The sequence below is a fragment of the Dama dama genome, chromosome 25, assembly GCF_033118175.1.
Source record: "Dama dama isolate Ldn47 chromosome 25, ASM3311817v1, whole genome shotgun sequence".
In the NCBI taxonomy this organism is placed as follows: domain Eukaryota; kingdom Metazoa; phylum Chordata; class Mammalia; order Artiodactyla; family Cervidae; genus Dama; species Dama dama.
Genome location: NC_083705.1, coordinates 22,040,527 through 22,056,503, shown reverse-complemented (window position 1 = coordinate 22,056,503; position 15,977 = coordinate 22,040,527). Strand labels below are relative to the sequence as shown.

Sequence of the window (15,977 nt, the reverse complement as noted above, 5' to 3'; positions counted from 1 at the left end):
AAACAAGTTTTAGACTTTCTCCGCCACACCCTGCTAACAGACACCTACACAATGAAGTCACACCTGTTAATAGGACTGTGAAAGGACTGATACCACAAATAACCCCATGTAGATATACTATGGAACCAGTTTTAAGAAACTATATATTTAAAATAGTAAGCAACAAAATTTTACAAGTAAATCCAATCAGAAATAGAAAAAAAAAAAAAAGAGCTCTATTCAACCAGAGGGTAAAAATCAATCTGAGTTTCCTGGGCAGAAAAAGAGTCTTGATCTCTTCAGTACTAGTCAGTGATGACAGGAGCAAAAAGAGTGAGCAAATCCAAGCACTGTCTCAAGCACAAGCCTCTCCTGCATGCTGGAGTAAAGGTCAGCCCTGCCACTGCCATGCCCAGCCTCTGAAATAGGGCTCCCAGAGGAGGCCGCGAGCCCAGACAGTGAAGGAACCACAGAAACCAAAGAGAAGAAAAGCACCACGGAGACATGCCACTATCTCCTTACATCTTCTCAGATAATTGGAATTCATCTATTTGATGAATTAATGTGTAACTGTGTTATCCTATTTCCAAGTATAAAAGGAGGGAGCAGCTCACTGCCAAATCACCATTTTCAATGCAACTCTAAGGACCTCTTCCCAGTGAATTCTAGAAACAGTTTGTGTGGTATTCTCAGCAATGTCCCTGCCAGGCTGAAGATACCCTGCATGTTTCAGCTCCTCTCCTGAGTTCCTCAATCTGTACTGAAGCTTGAATACCCAGTGAGAATACTAAAAGAGATTCACGTGGCACCAAAATGTAATGAAAAAACACATGGGAGGTCCTGCTGGGGCCCTAAACTCACCAACCTTAAGAGTTTTCAATCTTATCATCCATATTTCCTGCAAAGGTCAGAAACCAGAGACCATATAAACAGTCCCAGGGAGCAGGGAGCAGCATCCTTGGATTTCAGTCTTGGTTTTGCACACGGACCACAGAACCTTTCCCTGTTTAAAGAGCCCCATTAACGGCCAAATTTGATAAAAATCTGTCTCAAAATGATGATGCCTTTTTTATATAGTTTCTTCTTAAACATTAAGATTTTTATTTTTAATTTGTATTTCACATTTTAGGGGAACATTAATTCAGATGTCAGAAATTTAAAAACACCCAAATACTATAAAAGACTTAAGAAATCAACTAAGACATATCATTAAATATAAAAGAAGGTGACAGGATGAGTAGAGTTACTAATATTAAAATCTAATGCACATTAAAGTTACATTTTTAGGTCCCAAATCATCCATGTGGACCAACTATCTTATACCCAGGAAGAAGTTAGTTACCTAAGCCTGGCCCCTCAAATATTAACAATCCAACATAATATTGTAGTCACACTTAGATAATCCCACACTAATGAGAAAAGGATGAGAGCTTACCTTACAGAAGGAATTTGTGAACATTTCTGTCAAAGGCTGTGAAACTGCTAGATGTGTATCTTCTGCACTGATTTTAAAAACTGTCTCCAAGCACTGAATTGCAACTTGAAATAAAGTTTAATAGTGAAAAAAAAATTAGCAATATAAAAAAAGAAACAAATTTTTTTTTTCTGGTAGAAATCTGCACTCTGCAATCTGTGGTAATTCAGCATTTTGATCACAGAACATAAGGAAAACTAAATGGTTCAGCTGCATAGAGATTTCTGTTTATAGACCAGCTACTGAGGGAAGACAACTTGGCTTCTTTTTCTTCACTTTAAGAAAAATGTTACCTAGAATATAATTTCTCAATATGTGTATTACATCATATTCTTTTTAAAGCAAGTCATTAACATATTCCCCATTACCAATATCTTGAATAAAACTTTAAAAAACTATCTTTTTTTAATGTGAAAATTAGAATTCTCTATCTGACTAAAAATAGTAAGAGAAATAGTCTCTGGCATGTAAGAACCACTAAATATTATCCTGATGTACTTAATTAGGTGAAGATAGTTTGGCTTTTAAAAACTCATTCAGGTATGCAAATTTACCAAGCACCTACTATGTGCAAGGTGCTCTTATAAGGTGGCAGAGATACAACAGTTAGCACGAAAATCACAATCCACATGATGAAGCTTACCCTTAATAGAAGGAGGCAGATAAACACAATTGTTTGTTTTTAAACCACTCTACTGAAACATGATTGACATGTAAGAAAGTGCACATTTTAATGAGCTTGTCCCGTTTACTGGTGTGTGTGTGTGTGTGTGTGTGTGTGTGTGTGTGTGTGTATTAAGAACACTTAACATAAGATCTACCCTCTTATCAAATTTTTTAAATTTATTTCTAATTAGAGGATACTTGGTTTACAATATTGTGTTGGTTTTTGCCATACAACATGAATCAGCCAGAAGTATTCACATGTCCCCTCCCTCTTGAGCCTCCCTCGCACCCCCGACCCCATCCCGCCCCCGAATGTCATCACAGAGCACCTGTGTTATATAGCAACTTCCCACTAGCTGTCTATTTTACAGGTGGTAATATACATGTTTCAAAGCTACTCTCTCAATTCGTTCCCCCCCTCCTTCCTCTGCTGTGTCCACAAGTCTGTTCATGTCTGTGTCTGTATTCCTTCCCTGCAAATAGATTCAGCAGTACCATTTTTCTAGGTTCCATATATATGCAACATTTGTTTTCCTCTTTCTTACTTCACTCTGTACAACAGGGTTCATCCACCTCACTAGAACTCACTCAAATTTGTTCCTTTTTATGGTTGAACCTCTTACCAAATTTTAAGTACAATCCAGTTAGCTATAGGCCCTATGCTGAAAAGATCTCCAGAACTTATTTATTTAGTATAGCTGAAACGTTGTACCCTTTGACCATTACTTCCCCATCTCCTCTTACCCCAGCACTGGTAACCACCATCGTGCTCTCTGTTTTTACGCTTTTACGCATTTGACTGTTCTAGATTCCACATTAAAGTAAGCACAGTTGTTTTAATAAGTAAATTTGCTGCCAAAATGTTTAGTGTTCAACACTAACACATATTTAGAGAGACATATGGATTAGTAAAAAAAAAAAAAAACCACCGCAGCCTTGGAACTCAGGACTCTCATTATCATTATTAATCCAGAAAATTAAAATCTAATAACCTGGGTACAACAATTTATCTCACTTTTACCTCAACATTCTCATTTATGAAACAGGGATTATTATATATGGTCCTTCTTTCAGGAATAAATCATAAAAATCTAGAGAAATTCTGTATACAAGTTTGCTCCACTCTTACACCAAACAGTAAGAGTCTGATGCTGATGATGATAAGGAAAAGCAAAGAATTCTATTCAATGATACCACATCCCATCTATAAAGCACCCTATACTAAAGCTTCCATATGCCAAACACCTGCCACCATCAATTCTGATTCTTTTGACACATCTATTAGATGAAGCAGGAAAAGAATGCCACCTATTAGAAATTAAGATACAGACTAACTAGGATGTCCAGGATCACTGGATTTAATTCGTCAGTTCAATTCAGCAAATATTTATTGAGTACCTACCATGTGTCAGGCCCTTTTTAAGGCCCTTTTTATATATCAGTGAACAGAAAAAAACTCCCGACCTCTCGGGAGGTCATTCTACTGGGAGATGGAGAAGAAGACTGTAAACAAAAAATGATAAAAAGTACAACAGGGCGAAAAGGATGGGAATGCAGAAGGCAGAGGAGGAAAGCAGGTTCCAGATTTAATGGAGTGCTCAGCGAAGGCCTCATTCAGAAAAGAGGACCCAGAGATGGGGATATTACTGTTATCTAGGGGAAGAACATGCTAGGCAGAGAAAACAGATGTAACAAAAGTCTTTATTTATTTATTTTGATATGGACCATTTTAAAGTCTTTGTTGAATTAGTTACAACATTGCTTCTGTTTTATGTTTTGGTTTTTTGACCCCAAGGTATGTGGGATCCCAGCTTCCAAACCAGGGATCAACCCACACCCCCTGCATTGAAAGGTAAAGTCTTAACTACTGGACTGCCAGAGAAGTCCCTGCAAAAGACTTATGAAACAGGATTTGGTGCTTTCAGAGCGAGAAAGCTAATTTGACTAAAGCCAAGTGAGAAAGAGAAGGAGTCTATGAACTGACATAGATCTGACATAGTCTGTTTTAAAGGATCACTGGTGGCTGCATTAAGATGAGTCAATGAAGCAGCAAATATAGAAGCAGAGAGACTAGTTAGAGGCCATCACTATAAATAAGTATTTAGTTCTATCCATAGGTAATATTGGTGGAGGTGGGAAAATGTCAAAATATATTTGGAAGGGACAGCCAACAGGATTTATTGAATAATTAGATGCAGAGTCTAAGAGAAAGAGAAGAGTTCACAATGATAAGAGAACTTCTAGCCTAAGGACTGAAAAGATGGAGTTAGGGAACTGAGTTAGGGAAGTTGTGAAATAGAACAGATTTTGGGTGGGAGGATCAGGAGTTCAGTTTTGGAAATATTCAACTTGAGATGCCTGTTAGACATACAAATGAAGATAGCTAGTAGGCAGTTGGATGTAGAAGCCTGGAGTTCAGAAGAAAGGTCTGGGCTGAGGGTATACATTTGTCAGATAACAACATATAAAAAAAGGATAGTTAAAGTCAAGAGGCTGAACTATAACACCAGCAAAGTGAGTGCACATAATGAAGAGAAGAAGATCAAGCACTGGACCCTGGATATATCCACGGATCAAACCCAGGTCTCCCACACTGCAGGCAGATTCTTTACCAACTGAGCCACCAGGGAAGTCCAACAATACTGGAGTGGGTAGCCTACTCCTTCTCCAGGGGATCTTCCCGACCCCGGATCGAGCCAGGGTCTCCTGCATTGCAGGCGGATTCTTTACCAGCTGAGTGACCAGTATATTCCAGGGCAGGGAAAAGAGGAATCAGCAAAGGAGACAGAGAAAGAGCAAACAATGAGATCAGAAGAAAACCAAGATGAGTATGAGGTATCCTGGAAGCCAATGGAATAAAGCATAACGGGGGAGAGGGAATGAGGGAGCCATCATCAATTTTATCAGAGACTGCTAATAAGTGAGATGAAGACTGAAAACTGACCGTTTGAACTACATACCACAGAAATCACTGATGACCTTAATGAGAACAGTATGAGTGGAGAGATGGAGACAAAGGCCTGTCTGAGGTGAGTTTAAGAAAGAAGAGGAGAGGAATTGCAGAAAGCAAGTATGGACAATTCTTTCAAAAAAATTTCCAGCAAAAGGGAGACAAAAAAAGCAGGCACTAGTTTAGTGGGGGAAGGGGTGGGTAGTAGTCTGGCAAGAGTAATTAGTTGGGTTTTGATTTTTTTAAGAAGGGAGGAAGTTTATATTCTGATGGAAATGATCTAGAAGAGATTGAAAATTTGCTCATGTAAGTGAAGGAGGGTAAAATAACTACAGTGAGAGCCTGGAGTAGGGGAGACAGGATGAGATCGAGTCTGCGGGTAGAGGGGTTTCATTTAGAAAGGACAATGGATAGTTCATCTATGGTGTTCTGGGCTTCTATGACAGAATACCACAGACCCGGGTGGCTTATCAGTCTGGAGATTGGGAAGTTCAAGATCAAGATGCCAGGAGGTTCAATGTCTGGTGAGGATCTGCTTTCTGGTTCACAGAGGGCACCTTCTTATTTTGTCCTTACACGGTAGAAGGAGTGAGGGAACTCTCTGGCGGCACTAATCCCAGTCACGAGGACCCCACTTCCTAATACCATCACACTGGGCATTAGGTCTCAACATATGAATTTTGGGAGGACACAGATATTTAGTCCATAGTATATAGTAACAGGCAGACAGAGTATGTGTGGATAGATGCTGGTGGCAGGTAGATGGAGCAGAGGGAGTCTATGGAATTTTCTTATTACTTCAATTTCTTGATGGAGTAAGAAGCAAGGACATCAACAAAAAAAATGAGTACAAGGGAGAAGATTTGGGGTTTTGAGAAGGCATGAAAAAGTGTTAAAGTGGTCATCTAGGAGAGCACAAATGTGAATGAACTTGGAACAGAGGGCAGCATTAAAGGTTCCCTTGAGGCTTGTGGTCATGAACTCAAAGTAGGACTAGTCAGTAAGACTGTGTCATTCCATCTATACACAGTCACACAGATAGGGGCAAGGAGTAGGTGGAGGGTCGGATTCAAACAAGGCAGGGTTTTGCAAGAAAGGGAGCCATGTTCACCAGCGTGATTATAATGATCAACCACGGACTTTAAGCTGGGGGAGTGAAGTAAGTCAGAAAGAGAAAAACGAATATCATATATTACCACACATATATGAAATCTAGAAAAATGTTACTGATGAACCTATTTGCAGGGCAGGAATAGAGGCACAGATGTAGAGAATGGACTTGTGACCTGGGGTGGGGAAGGAGAAGGTGGAACAAGCAGAAACTAGCAGTGACATATACACACTATCATGTTGAAATAAACAGCTAGTGAGAGCCTATATAGCACAGGGACTCAGCTCGGTGCTCTGTGATGACCTAGAGGGGTGGGGTGGGGGGGTGGGAGGGAGGCTCAAGAGAGAGTGGAGATATATACATACGGTTGATTCACACTGCTCTACAGCAGAAACTAACACAACATTGTAAAGCAATTATATTCCAATAAAAAAAGAAAGCAAAAAAAAAAAAAAAAAAAGAAGAGGGGTGTGGAAAGGTAAGGGATCAACAGCTTAGAGGTATTGGTAGGGTCAAAGAACTGATGGAGTATGAATTCTATAAAGAGTGAGTTGGACAAACAGGCAGCAGAAGTGAAATGTTTAAGGCAGAGTTTATGGAGAATAACAATAACAAGGCCTAGGGAAGAGTTTCTCAACCTTGGCAACTGATATTTTGGACTAGACAACTCTTTATTGTTGGGGTCCATCTTGAACACCTGTGGTATCTTTATTTGTGGCCTCTACCAACCAGATATCACTAGCCCCACTCCCATCACAACAATCAAAGTATCTCTAGATACTATAAAATCACCCCAAACTGAGAACCACTGGTCTAGGTTATGACCAAGCAAGTGAGTGGTGAGATCACTTGGCGTAGAGAAGGTCAAGGAACTTAGTGGGAGAGAACTGAAAGCATTATGAATGAATGTATTACAATCATCAAGAATTAAGACAGGATAGTGTTAGAGAGACAGTGAGCAGGAGCCAGATAGTCAAAACATGAAGCAGATGTCAGCAGATGACAATTAAGAGGAGTGGGTGACATAATCAGATGACAAGGTTCAAAGCTGATGCTAATATACTAGCTTCCCTGTAGTGGTAAAGCTAGTATGAGAACTCAGGCTCCTCTCCGAGAGCTTTTTTAAATGTCTAGAAGGTGGGCAGACATTACCACATGATTTTATGTTCAATTAAATTAGACTCACTGAGTCAAAAATAGGGGTCGGTCAAAAACAACTGGCACCATTTCTGACTGCCATATATAACACGCAGCTGAAGGCACATATTTTTGGCTGAATACTACCCTCAAAATAGGACACAACATCTTGATTTTAAAAAAAAACTCTCGATTTTCTTTCAGGCCCTTAAAAGTATTATACTGCCTTTGATGAGAAAACAAACATCTTTAATTAAATGATTCCATTATCTGTTTGCTACAGAGTAACTATAAACAACATTTTCCTTAGATAACCAGTCCCCTTTATCTTCACATGGTCTAACATCCAAGGAGGACAAAAAGACCTTAATGGACTGATTGCAATCTCCAACTGCGAGTCACAAGCTCCTCTCACTGCCACCTGGAAAGATTATCTCACCAGATTGCAAGCAGATTTAGAGCAAATGTTCAATTTTCACCCCCACTTCCTAAAGCATATTCACAGGGGAAGTACTTGTTGAAATTAATAGATGTGTCCCCCTTTATAGGAGAAACAGCTCAAGATGGAAAATTCAAATTCTACTGTTATGTATTAAATTCTCCCCAATGCACTATCTTATTGAAATAATTAAGTCTTTAGGCCACAAGAAAGCTGGCTCACTGAACCTTCATGAGCCCATCTGCAGAATTCTATCTTCTTACGGTTATACTGAGTTTAAATTTTCTAACGCATAAGCATGAAGCAGAAAAGATGGTGTCAAGGAAACATGTGATGCTATCATCCAAGTCCTGCTCAACTTTACAGATTACCAAATCTAATATTTAAAGCTAACATAAAACAAGGGTGATATCCTCTTATTTCAAGTCCCCCAGTAGGAAGTTATCAGAGATTAATAGTTATTAGACTTTTGCATAGTGCTTTAATAATGACTAAGGTGTTTTCAGATACTGATTCTAAACTGGATGCTTTTCTATTAAAAGAGAGGATCTTCAGAGTAAGAACCAGGATTTAAATCTCAGCTTTGTCACATATTAGCTGTGTTAGATTACTTAATCTATCAGGTTTCACTTACTTCTCTGTTGAATGGGGATAATAACTAATTCAACAGTTACCATGGAGAAAAATTTCCCTATAATATGAATAGCATAGTTCTGACACATAATAGTTGTTCAATAAATAAACAAAAGTCCTCTTATCTTGTTGTTAACTGAAAAAAAAAAAAAGCCTCAGAGGATGAAAACATTACAACCTTACCATAAGATCTCTCTTCTTGAAAAATCAACAAGATATTCTGATTTTGAAACAACAGATCATAAAGTCAGACTTATAGATATTTTAGTCTTTATAATCATAACACAAATGAACACAGAGAACAGGAGCCTACCTTCCAAACTTTCTTGCTCATCTGAGGTGTAAGCATCCATCTGACTTTGTTCCCGTAAGAAACGAATAACTGCATAAACTAGGTGCTTGATGGATGACATGTTTAAAGCTTAAACTTTTCCTTGATTAGAAAAAGGAAAACACTGAACTAAGTAATTTTAAAGAAGCAGTGAAGATTATAAATCACACAGGTTATAAATTATATTAAAGGTAAAAAGCAAAAACAAAAGGCTGTATTACTTTCACTCCTTTCTTTTAAAGTCAAGAGAGCACAAAATATTGATATGGTAATATATAACATTTTCATTTACACCTAGGAATACTAGGTTATGTTAAAACTTGCAAAAGTAAATTTTTTCTCAAAACATGTACAACATAAGCTGACATTCTCACTGAACAGTTCACTATATCTTAACAGTTTATATGGTACAGATAAGGATAGGGGTACAGATACAGAAATCCCCAAAAGGCTTTAGTACTATTTTGAGGGAGATTTCATACTGCTGACTCAGAAGCCAATCCACGCAGGGCATCTTCCTTTATTCCATGAGATTTTTTTCAAATGTATGCATAATTTACAGTCCACCTACTTTTGTAGGTGGAGACAGTTACGGGATGAGGAAATTCATTAGTGAAAGGTTGTTCAACGATTGAGGGTCATTTTTAATAAAAATGCCATTTCTATTCAATCAACAGACATGTCAGATAATCACTGCCCAAGTCGATGGATACTACAAGCCGGCCGATGCTCTCTGCAGCAGCTGTGCTCTCGTGGACAGACTGAACGCTCCGGGTCATGTTCATTCACATGGAATACTATCGCATCCAAACAGTGGCGCAGGGCCAGCCGGCATTAATGGCTTATTTCCACTAAATCGCATCATCCATCTGCTTCCCAGGTTCCCTAATTCAAAGCCAGGGTGTGGTACCCACCGCGAGGACGTTTATTACTCGTGTGCTTATTTTAAAAGAGAGCCCAGCCTATAGGCCACGGGGTTGCAAGTCCTAAATAAGGACCCAGGGCAGAAGGGTGCAAAAAGAATGGGGAGGGGGAGAGGGGACGCGAGGCAAAATGAAGCAGCCCAACCTCCTCCAGGCTTCTCCCCGTTCCTTTCCCCGGAGCACATCGACCTCCTTCTCCCTCCCTTCGTTACCCGGGCCTCGCCTTAGCCTCAACAGCGTTTGCTGCGGGTGAGCCGTGCAGGCCCGGACTGGGGCGGCGGGAGACGCACCCTTCCCAGACAGCAGCCCCTTACCAGGGAAGAGGATGCGAAACGGTGGCAGCGGCCCGAGGGCGTCCGTAAGTGTGTCCGCCTGCCCCCTGGTTCTCCGGGCTTCAGCCTGGCTCCGGAGCGCAGCACCGCCGCCAGAGGTGGCCCAAACTTCCCCGGCTCCCAGACCGCCGCCGCCCCTCAGCCCACTCCTCGCTGCGCCGGGCTCCCAGCCGCGGTCTCGCCAGAACCGCCCCTGGGGCGGTGCGAGACGCATGGGGCGGAGCCGGGGCGGAGCCGGGGCGGGGCCGGGGCGGGGCCGGGGCGGGGCCGAAGTGGGCGCCAGCGTGGGGCTGCCGCACGTGGGAGGGTTCAGGCCCTGCTGGCAGCCGCCGCCACGGTTGCCTCCTGCGCTAGGCCACCGCACCGCTTCCCGGCGCCCCGCCACCCCCACCCCCAGACCGGAGGACACCGCGCCCGCAGCCACCGTCGCCTCCCGGCTCTCCCATGATCGTCCAGTGCCTTTTGGCTGTGCGAGGCCTCCACAGGTACCTCCCGTGCGCGGGTTAACCTTGACCGTGGGCGGGGGTCTTCTGCCTGGTCAGTGCCAGGCGCCCCGGGCCCAGCCTTTCACAACAGCACCCCTACGACGCTCTTGGAACCTTCCCTCCCCACCGCCCTCTTGGTCTACCCCAGGGACACCTGGCGCGGGAACGTGGGGCCACCTTTCCTTCCTCTGCTCCCTCGGGAGGGCATCCATTCCCTTTGTTTGGGGCTGCCTCGACTGCAAGCAGTCAGACTGGTCACAGGCCCGGCCCGAAGGAGTGCAGAAAGATGATGGGGTAAAATCGTTGGACTTTCGCCCCCATCCGGAACTGCAGACCTGTCGTTAAAAGTGAGGGCAGCTGTAGACTCAGATAACAATTCTCATTTACTCCTCGTGTGCATCGTTGGCACACAGATCGTTTAACATCCATGCAGAATGGAATCGCAGTGATTTTGCCGCTTATTTCTGTCCATGCTTTCTAATTTCCTTTTCATTTACTTCTTCCGTATAAAACATTCTGCTTCTTGCCGGGGCAAATTGACATGGCCCAAAATGGAGGAAAAGATTGCTTGGACACGGTTTGGGGCAGCTTCAGCGCTGTTTTGGATAGACTGCTTAGCGCCTAACCACACCCCTCTGCAATAGACCAGTAGCAAGATGGTGAATGAGAGCATGAAATTCTTTTCCCCGCTGAGACAGATGGAGTGGTTTTCAGAAACAATGCGACTATCACCCGCATTCCCAAATCTAGCTTTCAACTGAAAATCCGAATGAAGAACCAACAGAAAAAGGGAAATGTGTTTCTCGCTAGGTCCTTATAAACCCACTTTAGAACATAGCAGTCAGCGTGTAAGCTTTTTAACAGTTTTCTGTTGTACGTTGTCACCCATCTTACGCTGTTCAGTCTTCATAGTTTTGGTGCATTGGGAACCATAAAACAATCATAAAGAGTTCGTGTGATGGTTTTGGCCATATTTCAAGCTGTCCTTTTAGTCTGCAGGCTGCAGGTGGTAGAGCTGTCAAATGAAGCTATACCAGCAAATGAGGAAATGTAAGACAGGGGTAAGAAGAAAGAATAAATTTCATATAAGACAGTAGTTCTCAAACTTTTTAGTCTCAGGATCTCTTTACCACTCAAAAATTACTGAAGACCTAAGAACTTCTGTTTATATGGGTTATATCTTTCTATATTTACTGTATTAGAAATGAAACCAGGGAGATTTAAGTTTTTATTAGTTTTTTTTTTTTTAACCATAATACATTTGTTACATGCCAAAGATTTTTTAATGAAAAATAACCATTTCCCAAAATGTTTCCTAAAAAAATCACTGAGAAGGGTGGCATTATGGATTCCCCCCCCCCCTTGGGTTTGTGTGTGTGTGTGTGTGTGTGTGTGTGTGTGTGTGGTAATATATAAATAAAATTTACCATTTTAATCATCTTTAAGTGCATAATTCAGTGACATTAAGTGCATTCACATTGTTATGTAACCATCGCCACTATTCATCTCCAGAACTTTTTTATTATTCCAAACTGAAACTCTGCATAGGGATTAAACAATAAGTTTTCATTATCCCCTTTTCAAGTCTCTGGTAATCACTATTCTGTCTCTCTCTTTGAATGTGACTATTTTAGTTTCTTTATACTAGAATCTTAGAATATCTGTTCTTCTGTGAGTGGCTTATATCACTCAGCAGTGTGTCTTTAAACTTCATCCATGTTGTAGCATGTGTCAGAATATCCTTCCTTTTTAAGGCTGAGTATTATTCTGGAGTACGGATTTTATTTGTCCAGTTACCCATCCACGGACATTGGGTTGTTCCTACTTTCTAGCTGTTTTGAATAATGCTGCTGTGATCATTGGTGTGCACGTATCTGCTTCAGTGTCTCTTTTCAGTTCTCCAGGATATGTGCCTAGAAGGGACTGAATCATATGGTAATTTTATGTTTAATTTTTGAGGAACCAGCATACTGTTTTCCACAGCAGCTATATCATTTTACACTCCTTTGGCAAAGCATAGGAGTTCCAGTTTTTTTGCATCTTCATCAACACTTATTTTCTGTTCTGCTCTTTTTTTAAAATAAAAACCATCCTAGGAGTGGCACTGTTTTGTACTTTTGCAAGACAAATGTATGACTTAATAGAAGATAGCTGGATTCTTACATCTGCTTCCTTCCACATTTTTTCTGTTGTATTGGTTTTTTTTTGGTTTAAGAAAATTGAGAAAATCCCACCCATCATGTGTAGTAGTAAAAAGAGAAGTATTTTAATAGAATTTTTTAGATAATCATGGCTATTCTTTGATATCACATCAGTTTGACAAGTGGTAGTTTTTGAAGGGTGGTTGCCATGTGAATTATGAAACTATCAATGTACTTTTTTTCTTACTGTTACATTAAAATCCATGGGTCTGTCTTACACTTTGAATGAATCTTTAACTATACATGATTTTGTAATATCAGACACTTATCATTAGGAAAATGTGGCTCACTGTATTACACATATCTTTCTAATATTCTAAGGTGCCTAGAGTTTTATCTACCATTGCTTTTCACTATCAGTGCAGATGTCAACCAAGTGAAAAAGGCAGATAGTGTCTTAGTATTTTTATGAAATTCTTTCAACCTCACGTACTCCTTAAAATGGTCTCAAGAACTACTGCCCATATGCTCATCCAGGAATGCAGACCACATTTTGAGAACCACTGATACGTGTTATGCAGATTCTTTGTTTATGCATGGAAGGAAATAAACCTAAAAAGCCATACAGTTGTTACTTTTTTAGGAGCTAGCAATCTACCATGAGTGTATCAACTGTTTTGTTACTCAAGGGCATATATTGCAGTTAATCAGTGTACTCTATGATGGTCCAGTAGTCATCAACCCCAGGCTCTTAAAAGTGACTTAATAACAGAATCTCTGTTTCAAAACCTGTATCTTCCTTAAAGAGTAAGTACTTGACCACATGAGAGGCCCTCTGTGTGCCCCTAATCTTTTTCCTGTTCCCTCTGACACTTGGGAATTCATTTTAGTGTTACATGAGTAACTAGGTAACTGGCTTATGATTTCTCTTGGGTTTTCCTGAAGCCAGAGTTATTACAGACCCCCTTCCCAAAGTCAGCATGGCAGCCAGGATCATTGATGTGGGTATTTAGCCAATTTCTTGGGAATAAGTAGACTGGGAATCTGGAGATTGAATTGTAGTTGCTGTTCATCTAACCTTGTGACCTTAATTAAATCACCCAATTTCTCGGATTTCTCTTGAATTTCTTATTTTGTAAAATGAAGAGTAGGTTAAATGATGTCCAAGATTTCTTTCAGCTCCTGTTGTCATTGCAATTAAACCAGGAGAATTTCCCCTCATGGAGGCCAGATTGCAGACAGAGCATGTGAGCCAAGCAAAATCTGATGTATATTATAAAGTAAGAGATGGTTGAGATGGTCAGAGAAATGAGAGAAATGATTCAACAGTGCTTAGTCCAAATTATAGCTATGATAGTGCTAATTTCATCTTTCCATTAAACAAAGAACCTTTATTTGTAAAATTATGATAGCAATACATGTTCCCTGTAGTAGTTGTTGTTCAGTCACTAAGTCATATCTGACTCTTTGTGACCCCATGAACTGTAGCACACCAGGCTCCCCTGTCCTTCACCATCTCCTGGAGTTTGTGCAAATTCAGATCCGTTGAGTCGGTGATGCTATCTAACCTAACCATCTATTGATAAGCAAAAGAAAGTATACACAATTCACCTATCCAGAAGAACCAGTCATTAATAGCTTCTAAAATATCTTTTGTATGCAGACATATTTTTACAAATATGAGATTATATAATACTTATTCTATAATCTTTCTGTAATATAAACATCATTCCATAATACAAATACCTATAATGTAGTTCATTTGTGGGAGATTTGGTAATCCAATAAACCCTACGTTTTGGACATATCAACTATTTCCAACTTTATACTATGTGTAATGGTGCTTAGATCAACATTCTAGCTATCAAATTTTTCTTAAGTCCTTAATTATTTCCATAGCAAGAGTTCTTAATGATGGAATTTGAACATCAAACGGTATGCATGTCCTTCAGGTTTTTGGTGCTTGCTACATATTCTCCGCCAAAATATTTCCACCAAAGTATGCTTTTATCAGCAGAATGTGCAATGTTAGTTTCCTACACCTTTGCCAACACTGAGCATTTTAGTATTTTTTATCCTTACCAATTTGATAAGTGGAAACTTATTATAAAAGTTGTTTGCTTTCTGATGTGAGAATTTATTCATATGGGAAATCTTAGAAAGTCAGACAAATTAAATTACAGCCATCCATAACTTAAACAATATTTATGTATCTGATTATAATTAAATAAAATTGAAGTTCTCCCCCCAAATCCAGTATACACATGCCCCAAATTTTTAGAGCAATGGTGCTAGAAAGAGAAAAATTGACTAATAAAAGGAAAGGTTAATAGTTAACAATTATCAAAGGCTAGACTGAGATTATTTATAAAAATGGATTTTTAAAAGTTGGAAGATTTATTTTGACCTTTGTTGTTTTTGTTCTGTCACCTCTTTGATTAAGACAAAGCACAGAACTTTCCTGGAGAAGGAAATGGCAACCCACTCCAGTGTTCCTGCCTGGAGAATCTCATGGACAGAGGAGCCTGGTGGGCTACCGTCTGTGGGGTTGCAGAGAGTCGGATGTGACTGAGCAACTAACACACAACACACAGAACTTCCATAGGGAGAAGCACCTAGATTAAAGTCTGAAGAACCAAGGAAATTGATGTTTATTGAGTACATATTGTACAATACATCCATAAGCCTCTGTGTTAGGAATGCCTATGGCCAGGCAGTCTAGACTAGATTATGCAGGCTATAGTCATCTGGAGCCAGGTTGCTTCAGTTTGTATGCTGGCTCTGCCGCTCACTAGCACTGTGATCGCAGGCAGGGTTGCTTAACTTCTCTGTATCTTTTTCTTCATCTCTTCATTGGGAATTGATTGGCTGGTTTCTTCACTCACCAAATATTTACTGAGCATCTAAATGTGTGCCAGATAGGATTCCAGTCTAAGGATACAACAATGAACACAGCAGCCAAAATACCCTGTGTTCATGGAGCTTACCTTTGCAGAAGAGATTACTGAGGAAAATATAGAGTGTGTTAGCTGGGGAATTGTGCCAAGAACAAGAGTAGGGACTTCCTGGTGGTCCAGTGATTGGGAGTCTGCCTGCCAATGCAGGGGACATGGGTTCGATCCCTGGTCCAGAAAGATCCCACGTGCCAACTAAGCCCGTCTGCCAGCACTGCTGAGCCCACGCTGAGAGCCTGTGCACCACAAGAGAAGCCAGAAGCCACTGCAATGAGAAGCGTGCGCACTGCAACAAAGGGCCACAACTGGAGAAGGCCCACGTGCAGCAATGAATGAATAAAATAAAATAAAATAATTTTTTTTTAAAAAAAGAGCAAGAGTAAAGCCAGAAACAGGGCACCCCAAAATTACAGAGATGACTA

The 15,977-nt window shown here is 40.5% G+C and overlaps 2 protein-coding genes across 3 annotated transcripts in view; one reads left to right on the top strand and one right to left on the bottom strand.

Annotated features, from left to right (window-relative positions):
- Positions 1-10,127, bottom strand: part of SGTB (small glutamine rich tetratricopeptide repeat co-chaperone beta) — a 49,526-nt gene extending 39,399 nt beyond the window's left edge. The window contains exons 1-3 of one of the 2 annotated variants that reach the window (XM_061129678.1): positions 9,958-10,127; positions 8,703-8,822; positions 1,415-1,518 (exon numbers count right to left, since the gene is read on the bottom strand). In XM_061129678.1, the coding sequence (XP_060985661.1) occupies positions 1,415-1,518; positions 8,703-8,802 (204 nt within the window). In that variant the 5' untranslated portion in view covers positions 8,803-8,822; positions 9,958-10,127. The remainder of the gene's footprint in view (positions 1-1,414; positions 1,519-8,702; positions 8,823-9,957) is intronic. The other variant, XM_061129677.1, reaches the window with a different exon arrangement.
- A 206-nt stretch (positions 10,128-10,333) lies between these two features.
- The window catches only part of NLN (neurolysin), a 95,129-nt gene continuing 89,485 nt past the window's right edge, over positions 10,334-15,977 (top strand). Inside the window, exon 1 of the mRNA XM_061129666.1 lies at positions 10,334-10,460. Coding sequence (XP_060985649.1) covers positions 10,420-10,460 — 41 coding nt within the window. The 5' untranslated portion in view covers positions 10,334-10,419. The remainder of the gene's footprint in view (positions 10,461-15,977) is intronic.